An 18,699-nucleotide genomic window follows, 5' to 3' on the forward strand; every position below is an offset into this window, starting at 1 on the left:
AAAATACTCAAAGAATAATTTTTGGTTTTGTATATGTCTCATTTTATTATTAGTTTAGGAGTAGGTTATGTTAGGTGGGGAACAAGGAGATAGCCAATTAGTTTTGGTATCTAAAGTCGACTCGAAAGTCTTCATTGAAGACTCCATCGCAATCGCAATGGCCTCCTCGTGGTGTTCCCTGGATACCGACATAAATACATATATATATATATATACATATATAAGTACGTATATATATATATATGTATATATATCTGTAACAAATTCGAGCGGCGACTTTTTAAAGTTCCAAAATATATAGGGAAATTATTAAATTAACGACAATAATTTAATAAAATCTCACAATAACCCAAAATAATAACAAGTGCCTGAAAAATTGTAAACAAAAAAGGTAAACAAGTCCATCAGCTGTTTTCGTGTCTTCACCCTCCCCTAAAAATCATTCCATCGTTAGAGTAGGCATGCACAAGCCTCTTGCAGAACAACAAAAACTTAAAAGCAATCGGCGTTTTAAGTGACTCCGACTGAAATATACTCTGACACTTTCTCAGTATATTGATTTTTAATGATTCGTAAAAATATATATACAGAAAACATTTTACTACTAACACTTAATCTTATTCCTAAATAAATTAAAAATGTATGCTGAAATAATAAAAAATATAATATAAAAAATAATATAATTTCTTTCGTCATTTCATCAAATAACGAATACCCGAATTTGGTTAGGGTAGCAAGCCTGAAAAGTAAGAAAAATCAAAATTTTGTGCGCTGGCTTCGAAACGAAATCGCACGCACACATACACCCATGTAAGTGAATGTGTGACACGCATACATACATTCGGTTGATCGAAGCGCAGGCCAACCTTCTTCATCGCGCTCCGTTTAGAGACTGAGAAACAGAAAAAATTTAATGAGAGAATGAGCGTAAGATGAACGAACGATGAGCGTAAGAGAGCGTAAGAAATCCGCTCTGGGGCCTGCTGGGGCCTGTCGGAAGAAATTTTCGCGTCCATTTTCGTTGTATGAAATGGGTTGTCTATATGCTGTATGGTTAGTGGCACAACTTAATAAATGGGGTGTTCTCAGAAGCAATTTATTATCGAAATCTCATTGGGGTTTGGTCTTTTTCAAAGAATTGTTTTAAAATATTTTAATACACATACACATATGTATATTATATAATATATATACAAAACCCAGATAAGTATACTATAGTTTATATGATGTCCTATGTGGCGTATAATTAATATTAAATACCCAGAAAGATTGCGCTTTTGAGAATGCCCCCATCGTGTAACGCTCTTGCGCTTTTTTCTCGCTCACAGGCAAAGCTCATACTCACGGTTGGGGTCTTCGGCAAGCATCGTATAGCTTCGGGTGGTGCGAAAACCCGCGCGGGCCAAGGCTGGGCACCGCTGCTCTGGCTGGTCTGGTGTTTCCATTTCAGAGTGTCGCAACGTCCAGTCGCAACGTCGCCGCGGCGCGCGTGTCTTTTTTTTCCAGTGTGTACGTTTTGATTGCAAAAAGAAGAGGCAAGCATAGGCACAAGCTCTGCTAAAATCAGAAAAACATTTTTCATCTGTGGCCAGTGGAAAAGTGCCTCAAGAAAATGAATATAGATAAATTGTGTTAATCGCCCCATCTCGAGCCAGCAAATATTTACTGTATATTCCATTGTATATTTGTTGTTGCTGTTGCTTTCTTCCGTTGAAATATTCATTTTGTTTTCATTTATTTTGTTTTTTTTTTTTTTTAATTGTGCAGCTGCCCGCCTGTAAATGATAAAAAATGTGAGTTCCTCTAGTATGTAAATTGTTTGTTTTTCAGGTGAAAACTGTGAAAATATTCTGAAATTTGTTAAGGATAACAGAGACAGAGTGCGAGAGAATGTTTGTGTCTGCAAGTGCACACGTATGTGTGGGTGTAGTAGCAGCTCTCTGTGTGTGGCTGTGTTAGTGTACGATGGCAGTGCGTAAATGCGTAAGCTGGACGCAAAAATATATGCTTTTTTTATTTTTATTAAAAAAAATATAAAATAATTAATAAATATTTTAAATTATTAATTAAAAAGGGGAGTAATTGAAAAAAATATATGTATACAAATTTCAATATATTTTTGTGTCCTGATTTCATGTTAGAACGTGTTCTCCCCTTTTTTTCTTGTGGTGTAGTGTCTGTGGCCCAGGTCCCAAGGTTTTTGCTCTTCTCCATCCGCTCTTCCGCCTCTTTGTGGAGCTCTCTCTCCCAAAACAACAACAACAACAAGTCTGCAACTCTGATAAGAATTTTCCATGCGTATTTTTCACGTAAAGCTTTGTTTTGTTTGGTTTTTCCATTTTTCCCATATTTTGTTGTTGTTTTTTTCTTCTCGCTTTGTGATTTAATTTCGGTTCTTCAGTGCGGTGTCTCAGGTGCAACATTGAACAGATTTCATTTTTGAGGGGGGGGCTTAGTATACTTTTCTTTTGGACCTCCTTTATTGTTGTTGTTGTGGTTGTGCCTTGGTTAACCCTTAGCGTGTCCTTGGTGGTAAATCAGCATTTTTGGCTATTTATAGAGTTTATAAATGGTTTTTACCAATTTTTTGGAGTTAATTGATTGATTGACAAAAAAAGGTTAACCATTAACGGTAATTATTGGTATTATTTTGGTTGCCATCTTTCTTGTTTACATTTGAGGACTCAGACTCTGGCCCTTGGGGATGTTTGTTGTGTTTTGCTTTCCTCGGCTATCTTTGGAGGTTTATAAATTATTAATAAACATAAAGCGTGCCACAGGTGTGCACCCAGAGAGGAGCAACCGAATGGGCGGGGAGGGGGGGATGGCGAGAGTCAGCGACGAGAGCGCGACCTTTGTGTCCGAGTTTTCGTTTATGTGTACTTGTACATTGGACTTGTTTGTACATGCCTAAGTATATGGAGATATGTACTTAAGTTCATATGTACATACATTTCTAGCTGTGTTTGCTCTTTTTTTTGTCTAATTTGTGGCTCGCCAGACCTGAGTCTCGGATTAAATAGGCTCACATTTTTGCTGTCCAACCTTTGCTCTCTTTGGCATCATCTGTGTGTTTGCACCTGCCTTCGCTATTCGCTTCCCATTCCCCATTCCCTATCCCCACTGCTTTATGGCCCCACCATCGCTTTCAATTATTTCCGCTTGAATGCGTTGACGTCGCCGCCGACGCCGACAGCGTTCCGCTTTTTTTTTTTCGTTTCGTTTCTTTATTAATGGTTTTGCGCTTTTACACGCAAAAAAAAAAAATTTTAATATAAAAAACTATAGCTTTAGCTTTGTAAAATTTAGTATCAGATGAAGTATAGTTTTTTTTTTTTAAATTAGTAAATGTTATTTTTCATTTAAATTTATCACCTTTATTTTTCTCTCAGTGTAGCCTTGTCTTATAACTTTATTTTACCGTATTGTATGTCTTGGTCAATTACCATGGCAATTTATTTATCAGCTTGTTTGCCGCCCAGCTGTCCTCTCAATTGTGCAAATTGATAACGGTATTGCGCCGCCATTGCGATTGCATTCATGGCAGCGTCCTATCGTCCAATCGTTCATCTTTGCCTCCTCCGCCATTCGCCTCCTTCTCACACCCTCTTTCTACCCCTTTGGTCACATCATAAACTGTAAAATGACAAAATACATCAAAAGCACTTACATGCATACATGCATGCATGCTCTTGTGTCTGGAATCCAGACTCTGGATGTGTGTGTGTGTAATGGATGCACAGTGGAATGGAGTGGGGGGAAATGCGCGTAATCCGCTTAACGATTCGCGGTAGCAATGAAAAAGCCCCCATAACTGTCAAAAGCACGAAATGCATAAATTTCAAAACCGACCGACGATGACTTAATATTGTTTTACTTTTAACTCAAGGATTGCACAAGAAATTTTAATATTTTTTGGCTTTCAAATGTATGAATTTTTCAAATAATATTAGTCTTAGTCTTAGTTTTAAGCTTTATCATAAGATGAATATTATTTCGAGAAGAAAGTTCTCCTAGTTGGTAACTCTTAAGTTGTATAATCAGAGTAGCGGTAAAAGTAAAATCACTCAAGGAACGAGAAGGACGAGGAAGGACATGATACGATTTTAATTGCTGGAAGGGCTTGTCGTATTTAATCCACCACTTTATGGGGGTAGGCCTATTTTTATAATTTAACTAATAGGTGGATAGGGTTTCCAGGTATTTGGGTTTATTTGGGGGATGGTGTTGGCGAAAGGCCAATATTTTTGTAGGGGGGGGCTGTGTGTTATTGATTGACTTGTGGGGGGCCTTCCCCATTTGGAACCCCAAATAGATACACTTTAAGAAATTTCCATTAAAAACTACAATCTCCTTATGATTAATGACTGGAATCTGTTTAATATCCTACTCTTAGCGTGTCGGGAAAAATGTCATTCCCATTAATTTTAAAATTCTACCGTTAGTCACCTTTTACCCTGTGACCTTTCCACCCCCCACCACCCCCTACTAAGCTCCAATTAAAACGAGAACAAAAGCTCTTTGGGGATCCATAAATTCTGGCTGGGGATAAAATTCCTGTAATTAGTTGCTCAACAAAGTTATGATCGCCATAAATACAAGATAAGTTCCCAGCAGATTAGGAATCAAATGAAGGTCGTTTAGAGGCGGTGGAATAACTCTATTTAAATCATATATTTTATCTAGATAAGATTATGGCCCTTAATATATGAATAAATAAGTAGCACTTGTAAAGTAATACAGATAATTAGTGTTTGGGCTCATTATCACTTATTAGATAATAAGCCCCATCGCTATTGGAAATTAACACATGTCGGTGGTGAGCTCCCAAATCACCCAACCACCCACACTCTCCCCCACCCCCACGTTGGCCCACTTCGATAGGTCAAAATGCGATGCAAATGCGTCAGACTGCCCGAGGCCCGATGCCGGGGGTCGTAAAGCATTCACATAACAAATGGAAATGGAAATGAAAATGGAAATGGAACTATCGCTGTTGTCAGCAGTCAACAATAAATCCAATTAGCAGAAAGTATACCTCCATATGTGGGCCGTATAATAAGAAAGTAAGACTAGTCAGTGGTGGATAGGTAGTATACCTTGTAAGTTGCTTTATAAGCTTTAATTTCTTTATAAAGAGATAGGTCTTTATTGGAAGACTTCTTTAATACTACTATGTATTATAAGATAATAGTATAGCAGATATAGATATAATAGTAGATAATAGTAAGATAATCTAATAGTATTATAAGATCTGATCTATTATAATCTGTTCTAATTAAGACTATTCACTAGTAGATATATAGATATAGATATTCCCCAAGGTAGTCTGAAGGTAATATGCTTCATAAGCTTTATTTGCATTATAAAGAAATGGGTCTTCAGACCTAGACCTAGTTCAAAGACCTAGTTCAGACCTAGTTGGAACTAGTTCTTATAATAGGAACCGCTCTATTATAAGATCTGTATAATATATATTATCTATTATCTGTATAAGATCTAAGTAAGACTAGTCACTAGTAGATAGATATTCCCCAAGGTAGTCTGAAGGTTATATACTATAAATGGGTTTTTATTGGAAGATAAAGTTCGAAAGTTATATAGAGATCCAGTTCAATAGTACCTTATTATAAGATCTGTTCTATTATAATAAGAAAGTAAGAAGAGTCAGATAGTATCGAGGTAATATGCCTTATAAGATTCAAGAGATGGATCTTTATTAGAAGACAGATAGTACTATATTATATCTGTTCTAATAAAATAAAAAAAGTAAAAACTAGTATTTATTAGATTTCCAATCCATAACAGCCTAAAACCATAGAATTACAAGACTATAAGGCCTTCGAGAGGAAAAATAATGCTGAACTGGCAACTTTTCCTGTTTTTTTTTTGTGAAATTTGAGAACCTGCTTGACCTTATCGGACTTTCTAGTTCTTTTCTTTGGTTGCTTTTGTTGTTGTTGTTGTTGCTATTTAATTGACACAGCCCAGCCCCCTTTTTCTGGTTAGGGCCTTGTTGAAACCCCCCCTCGTCAAAGACGATTATCTGTAGTGCCTGTCAGAAGACTTTGAATGTGCCCCATACTGCCTGCCACTCCTCTAATTTGACTGTGACTTGAAATCGATAATGGTATGACCCCCTTTATACCCTCGATACTAGCTAGTCGACGATTGAATGCTCTTACTTTCAAGGGGGAGACTTTCAAGACTTCATGGAGATACTTTATTAGGGTATAAGTTGGGTATAAAGGGTATAAAACTTACAATACCCATCAGGGACAGCCGGAACATCCGGAACATTTGGAACATCCTGGACATCCAGGTTTCAGCTGTCAGTCAGTCGGTCAGTTGGTCAGTTTGTGGCATCATCGAGTTTCTCATTTAGTTAAATGTCAATAGGGGGGCATAAGGGAGAAGCCATAGCAACCAGCCAGCCAGCCAGTCAGCCAGCCAGCCAGCCAGCTAGTCACCTAGTCACCTATCCTAGCCACCGGACTAAAAATCATCCGACTAACCACCTCTCTTTTTTTTTTTGTATTCCGTTATTTTATTGCTTTTTATTTACCGTTGGCTGTTTGCTGTGTTTGCTTTTGTACCGTGTCCAGGTCATAGATAAGAAGAAGAACAACAACAGACGTGTGCTCCTCCCCTGAACAGCGCCGGACGCCAGAGTCGCCTCCACACCACATCATCCACAGCCATGACCGGCGTCGGTAATCGATGATTCCCATTGCCATTGAAAGACATAGCGTGGGAGACAGAGACAGCGTTAAAGATAAAGTGAGAGAAGGATAGAGATTGATTGGGAAGACAAATACCGTTAGCTGGAGGAGACATTTCTGAAACACTGAAAGAAAATAAGAACTCAAAATGCTGATCAAGGAGTACCGCATACCACTGCCCCTCACCGTGGAGGAGTATCGCATCGCTCAGCTCTATATGATAGCGGTAAGTAGGGGGGAAGAAGGGTTTTCCCCCCAGAGGGTATAGATGTAATAATCCCCGAATACTCTCATTTCAGAAAAAAAGTCGAGAGGAGAGTCATGGCGAGGGCAGTGGCGTCGAAATTATCATCAATGAGCCGTACAAGGATGGACCTGGAGGCAACGGGCAGTACACCAAGAAGATATACCATGTCGGCAATCATCTACCCGGCTGGATCAAGAGTAGGTCTTAATAGCATCCTGAGATCCTTTCCTAATCCCTACTCCGCCTCAGGTCTTCTGCCCAAGAGCGCTCTTACCGTGGAGGAGGAGGCATGGAATGCCTATCCCTATACCAGGACACGCTACACTTGCCCCTTTGTGGAGAAGTTCTCGCTGGACATTGAGACGTACTATTATCCGGACAATGGCTATCAGGAGAATGTCTTCCAGTTATCCGGCAGCGATCTACGGAATCGTATCGTGGGTTCGTATAACTTCGAAGGATTCTGTTGTTTTGGCTTGTAATCTATAGAATTCCCTTCCAGATGTCATTGATATCGTCAAGGATCAGCTATGGGGTGGCGATTATGTCAAGGAGGAGGATCCCAAACATTTCGTTTCGGACAAGACGGGGCGGGGACCCCTTGGCGAGGACTGGCTGGAGGAGTATTGGCGGGAGGTGAAGGGCAAGAAACAGCCGACTCCCCGCAACATGTCCCTGATGACCGCCTACAAGATCTGCCGGGTGGAGTTCCGCTACTGGGGCATGCAGACCAAGCTGGAGAAGTTCATCCATGATGTGGCGTTGCGCAAAATGATGCTACGGGCCCATCGTCAGGCCTGGGCCTGGCAGGACGAATGGCACGGCCTCACCATCGAGGACATTCGGGAGCTGGAGCGTCAGACCCAGCTGGCACTGGCCAAGAAGATGGGCGGTGGCGAGGAGTGCAGCGACGGTCAGTCCGCGGTTATGTCCTCCACCTCTCCGCGAACCCTTGCAAAATTGTAAACATGTGGATAACCCATAGAGTCCATCGGACAAAATGCCCATTAATTATAGATTTTTGTTTTTTGGTTCTGGGTTGGACTCCTGGGTGGGTGCTTCGTTTGCAAGAGTTCTCCTGGAGAATCCCTGGTTTCTGTTAGTTTCCCTCTAAAGCTGTTTTCCTTCTGAACTCCCCGTACAGATAGCGTTTCGGAGCCGTATGTTAGCACGGCCACCTCCGCCGTGGCCACCTCGTCCGGCCCTGCAGGAAGCGAGCGAAAGAAGTCCGCTCCGGCCATACCGCCGATTGTCACCCAACAGCCGCCCAGCGCCGAGGCCAGCTCGGACGAGGAGGAGGGCGAGGAGGAGGACGAAGACGAGGACGAGAACGATGCCATTGGCACTGGTGTGGATCTATCCGCCGCCCAGAGCAGCTCCTCCGCCCAGCGATCTCGCTCCCAGAGCATCCAAATGGCCAACAAGGCCAAGTTTGGGTCAAAGGGTGCCCTCCACTCTCCAGTGGGTTCGGCCCATAGCTTTGATCTTCAGGTGAGGTGTTCTAGAATCTTGAAGTACTTTCTTGGGGTTTTTATAATATAGGATATTGTGTTAAGATAACCTAAAATTTAAGAATCCTAATCCTTCATTCTAACCCTACTTTCTGGTCCCGGGTTCGACTTCTCCCAAAGAGTCCTCCGTGTTTTTTTGTCTCTTTGTTGTGTTGTGTGTGTGTGTCGCCTTGTCCTCTTGGATTAATCTTTAATTTACCTTCACAACCACACCTGAAACACCTGAAACTGAAACACCTTTACCTTTTTTTTTTTTTAAAAAAAAATCCAATCCACAAAAAAACAGTCCAAAAAGCCGCATGCCAAGACAGTGCCACGCAGACATGTAAGTTCCTAGTTCCCCCTCTCTCTGTCTAATTTGTTCTGCCGTCTCTCTCTGCCATAATTTGCTTAGACTACTCTTAGTAACTCCTGCTTAAAAGCCATAAGAATCCCCAGTTAGCTTTGTGACTAAAATATTAGTTAAAGACTATCATTTAGTAGATTGATTAAATTTTAATAATCATACTAGGTGGCTAACTGGCGCATGGAGCGTTTGGAAGTGGACTCCAAGTCCAACTCTGAGGAGGAATTCTTCGATTGTTTGGGTAAGCATAGACCTTAGACCATCCAAGAAATCCTGACAATTCTGACACCTAATCCTCTCTAGACACCAACGAGACCAACTCCCTGGCCAAGTGGAGCTCTCTGGAGCTGTTGGGCGAGGGCGATGATAGTCCGCCGCCCCATGGAGGTCCTTCCAGTGCCGGATCTGGGGAGGGACGTGGAAACTCACGGCAGGAGGACAGCATTTTCAACCAGGACTTCCTGATGCGAGTAGCCTCGGAGCGGGGCAACAAACGCCAGTTGCGCTCCTCGGCCAGTGTGGATCGCAGTCATGATTCATCGCCGCCCGGCTCTCCCAGCACACCGTCGTGTCCCACTACTATTCTGATCCTGGTGGTCCATGCCGGATCCGTGCTGGACGCGGCCAGCGAGCTGACGGCCAAGAAATCGGACGTTACCACCTTCCGCGGCAGCTTTGAGGCGGTGATGCGGCAGCACTACCCCAGCCTGCTCACCCATGTGACCATTAAGATGGTGCCATGCCCCTCGATCTGCACCGACGCCCTCGGCATCCTCTCCAGCCTCAGTCCGTACTCCTTTGACGCTTCGCCCTCGGCGGCGGATATACCGAATATAGCCGATGTGCCGATCGGAGCGATACCCCTGCTGTCGGTGGCCTCGCCGGAATTCCACGAGACGGTCAACAAGACGGTGGCAGCGGCTAACATAGTCTACCACGAATTCCTCAAGTCGGAGGAGGGCCACGGATTCTCCGGCCAGATCGTGATGCTGGGCGATTCCATGGGCTCTTTGTTGGCCTACGAGGCTCTGTGCCGGTCCAACGGCAGCCAGCCGGGCACGGCATCTAACTCTGGCGGCGATGCCTCCAGTTCCACCAACATAAATCCCCACAATCCCCTCTCCGCTCGCCACTCCCGATTGGATGACGAGGAGCGCTTCATAGAGGCCGACCTGGATGCGAAGCGATTGCTGGTGGCCCCATCGCCTCGCCGGCGTCGTTCCAGCTCCTCCAGCGACTCCAGAGCCACCAAGCTGGACTTTGATGTGTGCGACTTCTTTATGTTCGGCTCCCCGCTGTCCGTCGTCCTCGCGGCCCGGAAGCTGCACGACTCCAAGGCCGCCCTGTCGCGTCCCAACTGCCACCAGGTCTACAATCTCTTCCATCCAACCGATCCGATAGCCTCACGCCTGGAGCCGCTCCTCAGCGCCAGGTTCTCTATCCTGGCGCCGGTGAATGTGCCACGCTACGCCAAGTATCCTTTGGGCAATGGCCAGCCACTGCATTTATGTGAGTACCAAGTAGGATGTGGAGTACCAAGTCTAATCTCTTACTAATCTCTAATCTTGTCCTTCCAGTGGAGGTGATTCAGTCGCATCCGCAGCACTTCAACGATGGCAACAACCTCCTGGCTGGAAGGCGACTATCCGATGCCTCCATGCAGAGCACGATATCGGGTCTGATTGAGAATGTCTCCCTAAGCACTATCCACTCCCGTAAGAAGCTAGAATCTCATTAGATTCCAGATCATTCATTTTAGATCATCAAAGTAATAGCACTAATGGTCTTATAGAGAAGTCTCGTCCTAGTCTAGAAGACTAGTCTTATAGAGAAGATAGAGAAGAGCCTTCTCCTCCTCCCATTTCTCATTGGAGCCTTGGATATGGTCACACTGACAGTATCCCTAGTCTGAGTTTAAACTTAAGTTTAGAATTAATATCCCTATCCCTATGATAAGGTCCCCATGATCATATATCCCCTCAAGAAAAGCTTATAAGTTGGCCAATGTACATTCTTCCGATTCTTCACCAGAGTTCCTTAAAAGATTCGTGGATCGATTCTCCATTAATCTGCATTTCAATCTAGATTTCATGATTTTGGGTCCTTTTTTTGTGAATTCTTCTGGAGATAGTCTTGGAAAATAAATGGAAAATCATGGGGAACCTCATATGGCTTATAGTAAAGTCTATATTTCTGCCAATATTCATCCGATTCTTGAGCGAAATACCTTAAAAAGATTCGTAGATCTTGGAATTCTTCAAAATTCTGCATCAGAACCTAGCTTCGAGTTTTTGGATACATTTTTTGGTATTTTTTTTGAAAATTATGGAAAAATATGAAAAAAAAGAATGGAAGTGAAATAATGGCTTAAAGCGGAGGCCATATCTTGGCCAATATTCATCCGATTCTTGAGCGGAATATCTTAATAGATTCGTAGATTAATTCTTCACTGAATTCTGCAAGTCTGCATTATAACCTGGAATTTTTTCTTGGGGAAATCCTTGGAAAATATGTGGATAACCATGGGCAGCCTAGTATAGCCCATAGCCAAGTCTATGTCTCCTCAAATATTCATCCGATTCTTAAGAGGAATACCTTAAAAGATTCCTACATCAATTCTCCACCAATTCTGCATCAACAATTAGAACCAAAGCCCTGGATTCTATTTTTTTGAGAATTTTTCAGTAAAGACACCCCTTATATGGCTCCAATGAAGACCACATCTTCGTCGATATAGATATATATATATACATCCATAGAACTATAGAACTATTAGTGCCATTAGTTTGAAGACAATCATAGATTATGTATATCTTTAATTAATTCTAAAAATTTTGGATTGCAGTTCAAAACAAGTGGTGGGGCACCAAGCGTTTGGATTATGCCCTTTACTGCCCCGAGGGACTGAGCAACTTCCCGGCCCACGCCTTGCCGCATCTCTTCCACGCCAGCTACTGGGAGAGCCCGGACGTGATCGCCTTCATACTGCGCCAGATTGGCAAATTCGAGGGCATACCGTTTGTGGGCTCCAACGATGACAAGGACAACGCCGCCTTCCATCCGGGCCAGCCGCGCGAGAAGTGGATCAAGAAGCGAACCTCCGTGAAGCTGAAAAATGTGGCCGCCAATCATCGGGCCAACGATGTGATCGTCCAGGAGGGCAGAGAGCAACGGCTGAATGCCAGGTTCATGTATGGGCCGCTGGACATGATCACCCTCCATGGGGAGAAGGTGGACGTGCACATCATGAAGGATCCGCCGGCAGGCGAATGGACTTTCCTCAGCACCGAGGTGACCGACAAGAACGGTCGCATATCCTATTCCATTCCGGATCAGGTCTCCCTCGGCTATGGCATCTATCCGGTTAAGATGGTGGTCCGTGGCGACCATACCTCGGTGGACTGCTACATGGCGGTGGTGCCGCCATTAACCGAATGTGTGGTCTTCAGCATCGATGGGTCCTTCACCGCGTCCATGTCGGTGACGGGCCGGGATCCCAAGGTGCGGGCCGGTGCCGTGGACGTCTGCCGGCACTGGCAGGAGCTGGGCTACCTGCTCATCTACATCACCGGACGGCCGGACATGCAGCAGCAGCGTGTCGTCTCCTGGCTGAGCCAGCACAACTTCCCCCACGGCCTGATCTCGTTTGCCGACGGCCTGTCCACCGATCCGCTGGGCCACAAGACGGCCTATCTCAACAATCTGGTCCAGAACCATGGAATCTCAATCACAGCCGCCTACGGCAGCAGCAAGGATATTAGTGTCTATACGAATGTTGGCATGCGACCGGATCAGATATTTATTGTGGGCAAGGTGGGTCTACTATTAAGGAAGAAGTCTTAACCTAGCTAATGTCCATTCTCTCCCTATATAGGTAAGCAAGAAGCTCCAGTCCAATGCCACTGTGCTCAGTGACGGCTATGCCGCCCACCTGGCCGGTTTGCAGGCCGTGGGCGGTTCCCGTCCGGCCAAGGGCAATGCCCGGATGGTGATACCACGAGGCTGCTTCAATCTTCCCGGCCAGACGGCCAATCCGCGACGCCGAAGGTAAGACGATCCGAAACAATGGACCACACTGCTTGTTAATCCCGGCCCGATCCGTGCCCGATCTGTGTATATATATGTATATTTGTACATGTCTGTGTTTGTGTTTAGTGTAAATAGGCAAAGATATATACTCTGTTATGTTATATGTTGTTCCAAAAAGTTGAATGCCTTCAGCTTTTAAATACTAAGTTCTAAATACTAAACTAATTAGTCCAACTAATAGCTTTAAATCTCAAGGAAGAAGAGCTGAGGGCATTCTACTAAGTTCATACTAAGTTTAGAGTTCGAAACTGCTTGTTTGGTTGGTGTTTTTTGTGTAAAATAATTTATGTAATTTTGTTTTCGTTGTGTGGCTTTATGTTTATGGTTTATGGTCGCATGGCCGTTACTTTAAAACCAGCATTTTTATTCATTTCTTCAATTAAATCTGGAGGACAAGAAGAAACCATTCCATTCCCACATCCCGTCAACTAAACGTTGTGTGCGCTGTTTTCCTGGTGGCCATCCTGGCCAACCAATCGATGTCCTAAACTCTCTCTCTCAATGCAATTGTAGTTCCATCCAAGCTAATCTCTGTGCACTCTTCCACCCCCCCTTGCCAAAAATATATATATCCAAAAAAATATATATATATATAGCAATGCTTTCGAGTTGCAATTGGCCAACATCAGTCCCGGCAGCAACAGCAACATCAACAGTCCCTGCAGCAGCAACAGCATCTTACTGGCCCAGTTAATAGAGGAGGCCGTGGCCAAGGATACGCCGGTTGTCTAGACCTCAGAATACAAAAAAATATATACTATAAGCTATATATATCTCATCCATCCTCTCAAAAAAACTAGTCCGCCACAGAGATCATAATTGTATTTTTAATTTAAAGTCTATTTTCAAGTTTTTAAGTTTCGTCCTAGAACAAATGCCGTATTATGTATGCTATAAGTTATTACAATTATGATTATTACTGTATTACCATATATTGTTATATATTTGTATTATCTTTATTTGTAAATGATATTATTTTCGTTGCGAACAAAAAAAGCAAATTAGGAACAAAACTAAACACAATTTATAAATAAATAAATGCAGTACAGCTTAAATAGCTCAAAATATACATATATGTATATGTGAATAGTGATCTATCTATATATATATATATATAATTTATAATGTTTCGATTACGATTTGTATCTTTTTCTTGGTTTGATCTTTAATTTATGGATAATCGATAAAAAAAAATAATCGAAAAAAAATGCTTAAAAAACGCTTTACCACGCCGACCACTCTTGCCTCCCACGTACACACCACAATCTCACCTCTCAAAACCCACCACGCCGACGATTACACTTGCACACTGAAAAAAAAAAAATACCCATCAGGCTGCATGAACAAGCAACGAATGAAAATTGAACAAAAAATCACAGAAGAGTTGAGAACAAATATTAATATAAATCAAAATTAATCCAGAAACTAGTTAGTTACTAGTTATTAGATTCTAGTATTTTAGAATATTCATATACCCAAAATATTTTCTGTTGTTTTTTCATATACATATGATTTTTTGAAGCATTACTAGATGAGCATTTTATTGATTGATTGATTGATTGATTGGTGTTGTGCAAAACAAACTTGTTGAAACTTGAAATACACTGAAAAAGAAAAACAAAAAGAATATACCCACGCACGTAGATTCAAAATTTGATCTCTATCTGAACTTTAACTCTGTCTCTCTTTTTCCAAAAAAAAAAAAAAAAACAAACAAATACTCAAAATTTGCTTGCAAAAAAACCAAACTCAAAACAACAAAAAACACACAATTCCCCCCAAACCCCCATACACTTCCCCCAAAATGTATCACACCCACTCTCAAACATCGACATTGTTATCGATAACTAGCAACGAGACGGGACTGTCATCGCCGATAAGGAGTGGTTATCTAAAGCGCAAGACCTACCTGAGCCATCACTAGAGCGGATAACTAGATAAACTAGATCGATTCATCCCGAAATACAGCCCTGAAAAATAGTCAAATATCGCTGCATTCCCTACAATCTAGAAAACAGAATATTAACAAAAAAAAAATGAGTAAACAGTTACCCCAAAAAAAAAAAGGACAACAGCATCGATGTCTCCATACGCCACATCTGTATATATATTACACATATATATATATTTATATACTATGCCCGATATATTGACAATTCAATGGTGTAATATAAAATGATCAAAACTTAAAATTGAAAAGAGAATAAAATACAATTGTACAACATTTAACCAAAAGTCAAATGTGTCACGCGGTGAGTATAATACCAACTATCGTAAAACCATACCAACTATCGATATAATTAGTTATAGAATAGAGAGTGGGGAATAAACTCGAATAGGGTTAGAAAAAATTAAGGGATATATTATCAGCATCTTAGCAGCTTTAGTTTTGAAAGAAAGCATATCATATCTATAATATATAGATCCAACTAATATACTATTCTTTTTATTTCCTAGGTACCTGGAAAGAAAGACTGTTTCCTCCTGTTGTTTGATGGTTTTCCAAACCACTTAAAGCATAAACCAAAAACTAAAGAACAAACGCCGATCTTAAAGCTATATACTAAATACAATTAAACAAAAAAAAATTAAGAAAAGATATATATACAAGATGATATATTAAAAATATAGGACCGTTTTACATATGCAAGCGAACAAAGTTCAACAAACCAAGCAAAACAATTGAAGGACAACCAACATACGAAGAAAATCGAACCGATGATCTCAACAGGATTCTAAACTGATCAAAATCTCGATATATATCGAGTGGAGTTATCGATCAAAAATCGGCGAAGGAGTATAGGAGGAGCGTTGCAAAATCAAATGGCAAAATCCAATGCATTTCTTGACATAAACGTAGAAAAAGAACAAAAAGGTTAAAAATTATTGGCTTCCGATAGTAAACTATGGGGGTTTTTCTATATTCGTGAAGCAGATTAGTTGAAAAAAAAAAATAAATAATGAAAATGTCATGAAATGAATGTGAAAACAATCTGAAAACCTGGCCCCAGAAACTTTGAAATCTCCATAATTGTGATAGTTTTTCGTTACCAAAAATAAAAAAACAAAGTAAATAAATAAATCTAAAAAAAAAATGTAAGGAACACAGGCAGAAATACTAAACCTCTATATATGTCTACTAAAAAAAAAATTGTTATTCGGAAATGAAAGTAAATTCGAGAAAATTGCTTATTTTGCGCTGTTACGAGTATGATATAGATGATATTGATATTGTGTTAACATAAAACCCGATTTTGTGATACCAAAGACATAATGAAACCAAAAACCGAATACCAAAACGAGATCAAGCATTCACTTCCGAGAATTAAAAAACAAAAAAAAAACAAACTCGAACGACTTAAGGCTACCTGATGTAACGGGCATTGAATATACTATATATGAACCCGATATAGAACTATATATACACCACACTATGTACGCATAACCCAGTTATGTGCTGTCCACATAAGTTAACTTACAAAGCTCCCATTCTAAAAATTCTAAACGAAATTGAAATTCTAAAAAAAAAAATGGGAGCCCTGCGGGTAAAAAAAAATAATAACAGAGAAAGTACATTATATATTGAGTCATAGATAAGCCCAAAAGTTGATTCTACTCTCTAGTAGTTGAGTTGAGAGGTTAGCATACTTCCTAAAAATCGAAACAGTTTGATTGTATATTGTATATAAGGATAAATATCCATACTATATACCATTTAGTGTATGTTTATATGGCGCAACTATACGTTATCTTGAACGAGTTCCTCTACTTTCTGCTTGGGTTTTATCCTCTGTTTGTATGTCATAGATGTCGATGGATCTCTAGAGAGTTTATCCTATATAGTTAATAGGCAAAAAGATGGTTATAGGCAAAAGGTAATTCCTAATAAGTATACACCAGATGATACTCATAGAGTCGAGGATTTAATATCTGTGTATTAAGACGATTAACGATTCAAGTTTCCTCTCTGATCTTATGAAGTCTGAACTTTTGTTCTTTGAAATTGCCAATTCCTGTAGACGAGTTTCATACAATCCTGCAAATCTTTGATCGAAATTCTATACTTCTATATATCCCTCCACTGTCTCTGTCTCCCCTTCCCCACCAGATGATCTAAAAATCGAAAATAAAAACCAACTCCCTCAGCCAATAAGAAATGCGAAATTAAATAGATATTTTGTGAAAACCCACCATTTAGAAATTAAGCCGAAAAACCCCTGGCCCATATTAACGAAGAATCGGGCCTACACCCTGATGTGTATATATATATACATATATATATAGAGAAGGAAACAAATAACGGTTTAACATACTAAAAGCAATTGTTACGCACTTGTGCGTATACTTACTTTTAAGAGCAACACAGTCCAGGATAACAAACTCGAATTCATAATATTAAACAGATTATATAGAATGGAATGCTATATATAAAGAAAATTATTTATTGACAAACAAATTCTACAAGCAGTAAAAAAAATATTTAAAAAAAAAAGAAATAAGAACGCGGAGCAAGCCAAATGCAATCTATTTACAAAATAAATTAAATTAAAAATAAAGTAAAAAAAAAAAACAGGAATACCAACCGAAAATTAAAAATGTGGGACAGACAAATATATATATATATATATGAATGTATGTATGTGTGAAGAAAAAGACATGGTTTAGGCCAATCTTTTGGGTATTTTGGCATCAAAATATGGCCAAAAGCCACAAAACAGTAAAAATATTTTTCGATGTAAGCTGTTTGTTAGAAAAGGATCGACTATGGGCGAACAAAAGAGATGGCTATACCAAAGTTAATCATTTCAATAAAAAAAAATCGAAACAAAGTGGTTCAAGAAAAAATTAAAAAATACGAAAAAAAAAAAAAAATAAAATAAAAATGTTCTATTTGATGTTGCAAATGAGAAAAAAAAATCAATAAAACATGCTATGTAAACAAATGATTGTTTTCTCTGGGGAGGGGGAGGGGGAGTGGGAGGGGGAAGTCCTTTTAACTGGGCCCTAACGAGTGGCTAACTGAATCCATCGGCCAGGTTTCCTAGAAAATTAAATTTCATTGTTCATCGGAATCGGTTATCTGGAAGGACACCACACCATACCACACAGGACCTCCCCTTGCAGGACCCCCAGCGAACGCACATGCGTCCGATTTAATCCAAATTCAATTCACTTTCGGCCAGGTTCTTATCACAACACGCCTCCTGCCACAGGCCTTCCGGATGGCTTTGTCCTGGATCCCAAATCCCGGCTGGCCTTGGCAAACCTGAAATTACATTCATCGTCCTGGCATCTTTGTTGCAAGGACCGAATCGGACCGGACCGTCTAATTGAATAAGATGGAAAAGCTCTAATTATTCAATAGAACAATGGCAAAGGATGTATTGGCAGGACTCTAGCATCAGGGCGAATACGTTGCGTTTCATTGTGAAAATATTAGGCCGGCAGGCTTATACCTTATACCATAGTCATGAACCGCACTGTTTCGTCCTGGCCAAGGCCATCTGTTATTGCATCTTTTCGAGCGACTGAACAAATCGAAAGCTGGCCGACAAAACAAAAGAGCCAGGACCCTCTCTCCGCCCCTTCATTTTGGCCAAAAACTAATTGTAAAGTCAAACAGAAACTGTTAACCAAATGGCCGCTTATCGGGTTCTCGGAAAAAGGACCCTCAGGGGATGTGGGATGCCCTAGCCGCCATCTTTTAATTCTAATTCGAATCCTGACACATTTGCGCCGTCAATTCCTTGCGCCAGGACTCTCCAGGCCACCAGGACCTTGGCC

General features: G+C 40.9%; 1 protein-coding gene and 1 long non-coding RNA gene across 13 annotated transcripts; one reads left to right on the plus strand and one right to left on the minus strand.

The window, feature by feature from the left end:
- Positions 1-427: 427 nt before the first annotated feature.
- LOC138927738 (uncharacterized) lies at positions 428-3,100 on the minus strand. Of its 3 annotated transcripts, none has more exons than XR_011444198.1 (4): positions 2,953-3,100; positions 1,667-1,775; positions 1,346-1,603; positions 428-892 (listed from the first exon to the last, which is right to left on the minus strand). It is a non-coding gene; the product is annotated as an uncharacterized lncRNA (long non-coding RNA). The 3 variants fall into 3 exon arrangements; XR_011444197.1 differs by having other exon boundaries at positions 428-739; positions 840-892; positions 1,346-1,775; XR_011444196.1 differs by having other exon boundaries at positions 1,346-1,775.
- rdgB (retinal degeneration B) lies at positions 1,450-17,646 on the plus strand. Of its 10 annotated transcripts, none has more exons than XM_070282892.1 (14): positions 1,450-1,509; positions 1,768-1,793; positions 6,606-6,948; positions 7,022-7,166; positions 7,219-7,410; positions 7,472-7,882; positions 8,114-8,460; positions 8,767-8,805; positions 8,992-9,067; positions 9,130-10,335; positions 10,404-10,541; positions 11,672-12,639; positions 12,701-12,873; positions 13,512-13,984. In XM_070282892.1, the coding sequence occupies exons 3-14, from the start codon at positions 6,871-6,873 to the stop codon at positions 13,645-13,647; spliced, it is 3,909 nt and encodes a 1,302-aa protein (XP_070138993.1). In that variant the 5' UTR covers positions 1,450-1,509; positions 1,768-1,793; positions 6,606-6,870; the 3' UTR covers positions 13,648-13,984. The 10 variants fall into 10 exon arrangements, with proteins under 10 accessions (XP_070138993.1, XP_070138994.1, XP_070138995.1 ...); XM_070282893.1 differs by having other exon boundaries at positions 1,470-1,535; XM_070282894.1 differs by lacking the exons at positions 1,450-1,509; positions 1,768-1,793 and adding an exon at positions 1,518-1,535.
- Positions 17,647-18,699: the final 1,053 nt, after the last annotated feature.

This window comes from Drosophila bipectinata, chromosome XR, assembly GCF_030179905.1.
Source record: "Drosophila bipectinata strain 14024-0381.07 chromosome XR, DbipHiC1v2, whole genome shotgun sequence".
In the NCBI taxonomy this organism is placed as follows: Eukaryota; Metazoa; Arthropoda; class Insecta; order Diptera; family Drosophilidae; genus Drosophila; species Drosophila bipectinata.

Bases quoted from the DNA above. Each gene is read 5' to 3' on its own strand.
- rdgB (XM_070282892.1), top strand. From the start codon at position 6,871: ATGCTGATCAAGGAGTACCGCATACCACTGCCCCTCACCGTGGAGGAG. The intron at 7,167-7,218 runs GTAGGTCTTAAT...ACTCCGCCTCAG, and splicing joins TCTACCCGGCTGGATCAAGA to GTCTTCTGCCCAAGAGCGCT. The intron at 8,461-8,766 runs GTGAGGTGTTCT...ACAAAAAAACAG, and splicing joins CCCATAGCTTTGATCTTCAG to TCCAAAAAGCCGCATGCCAA.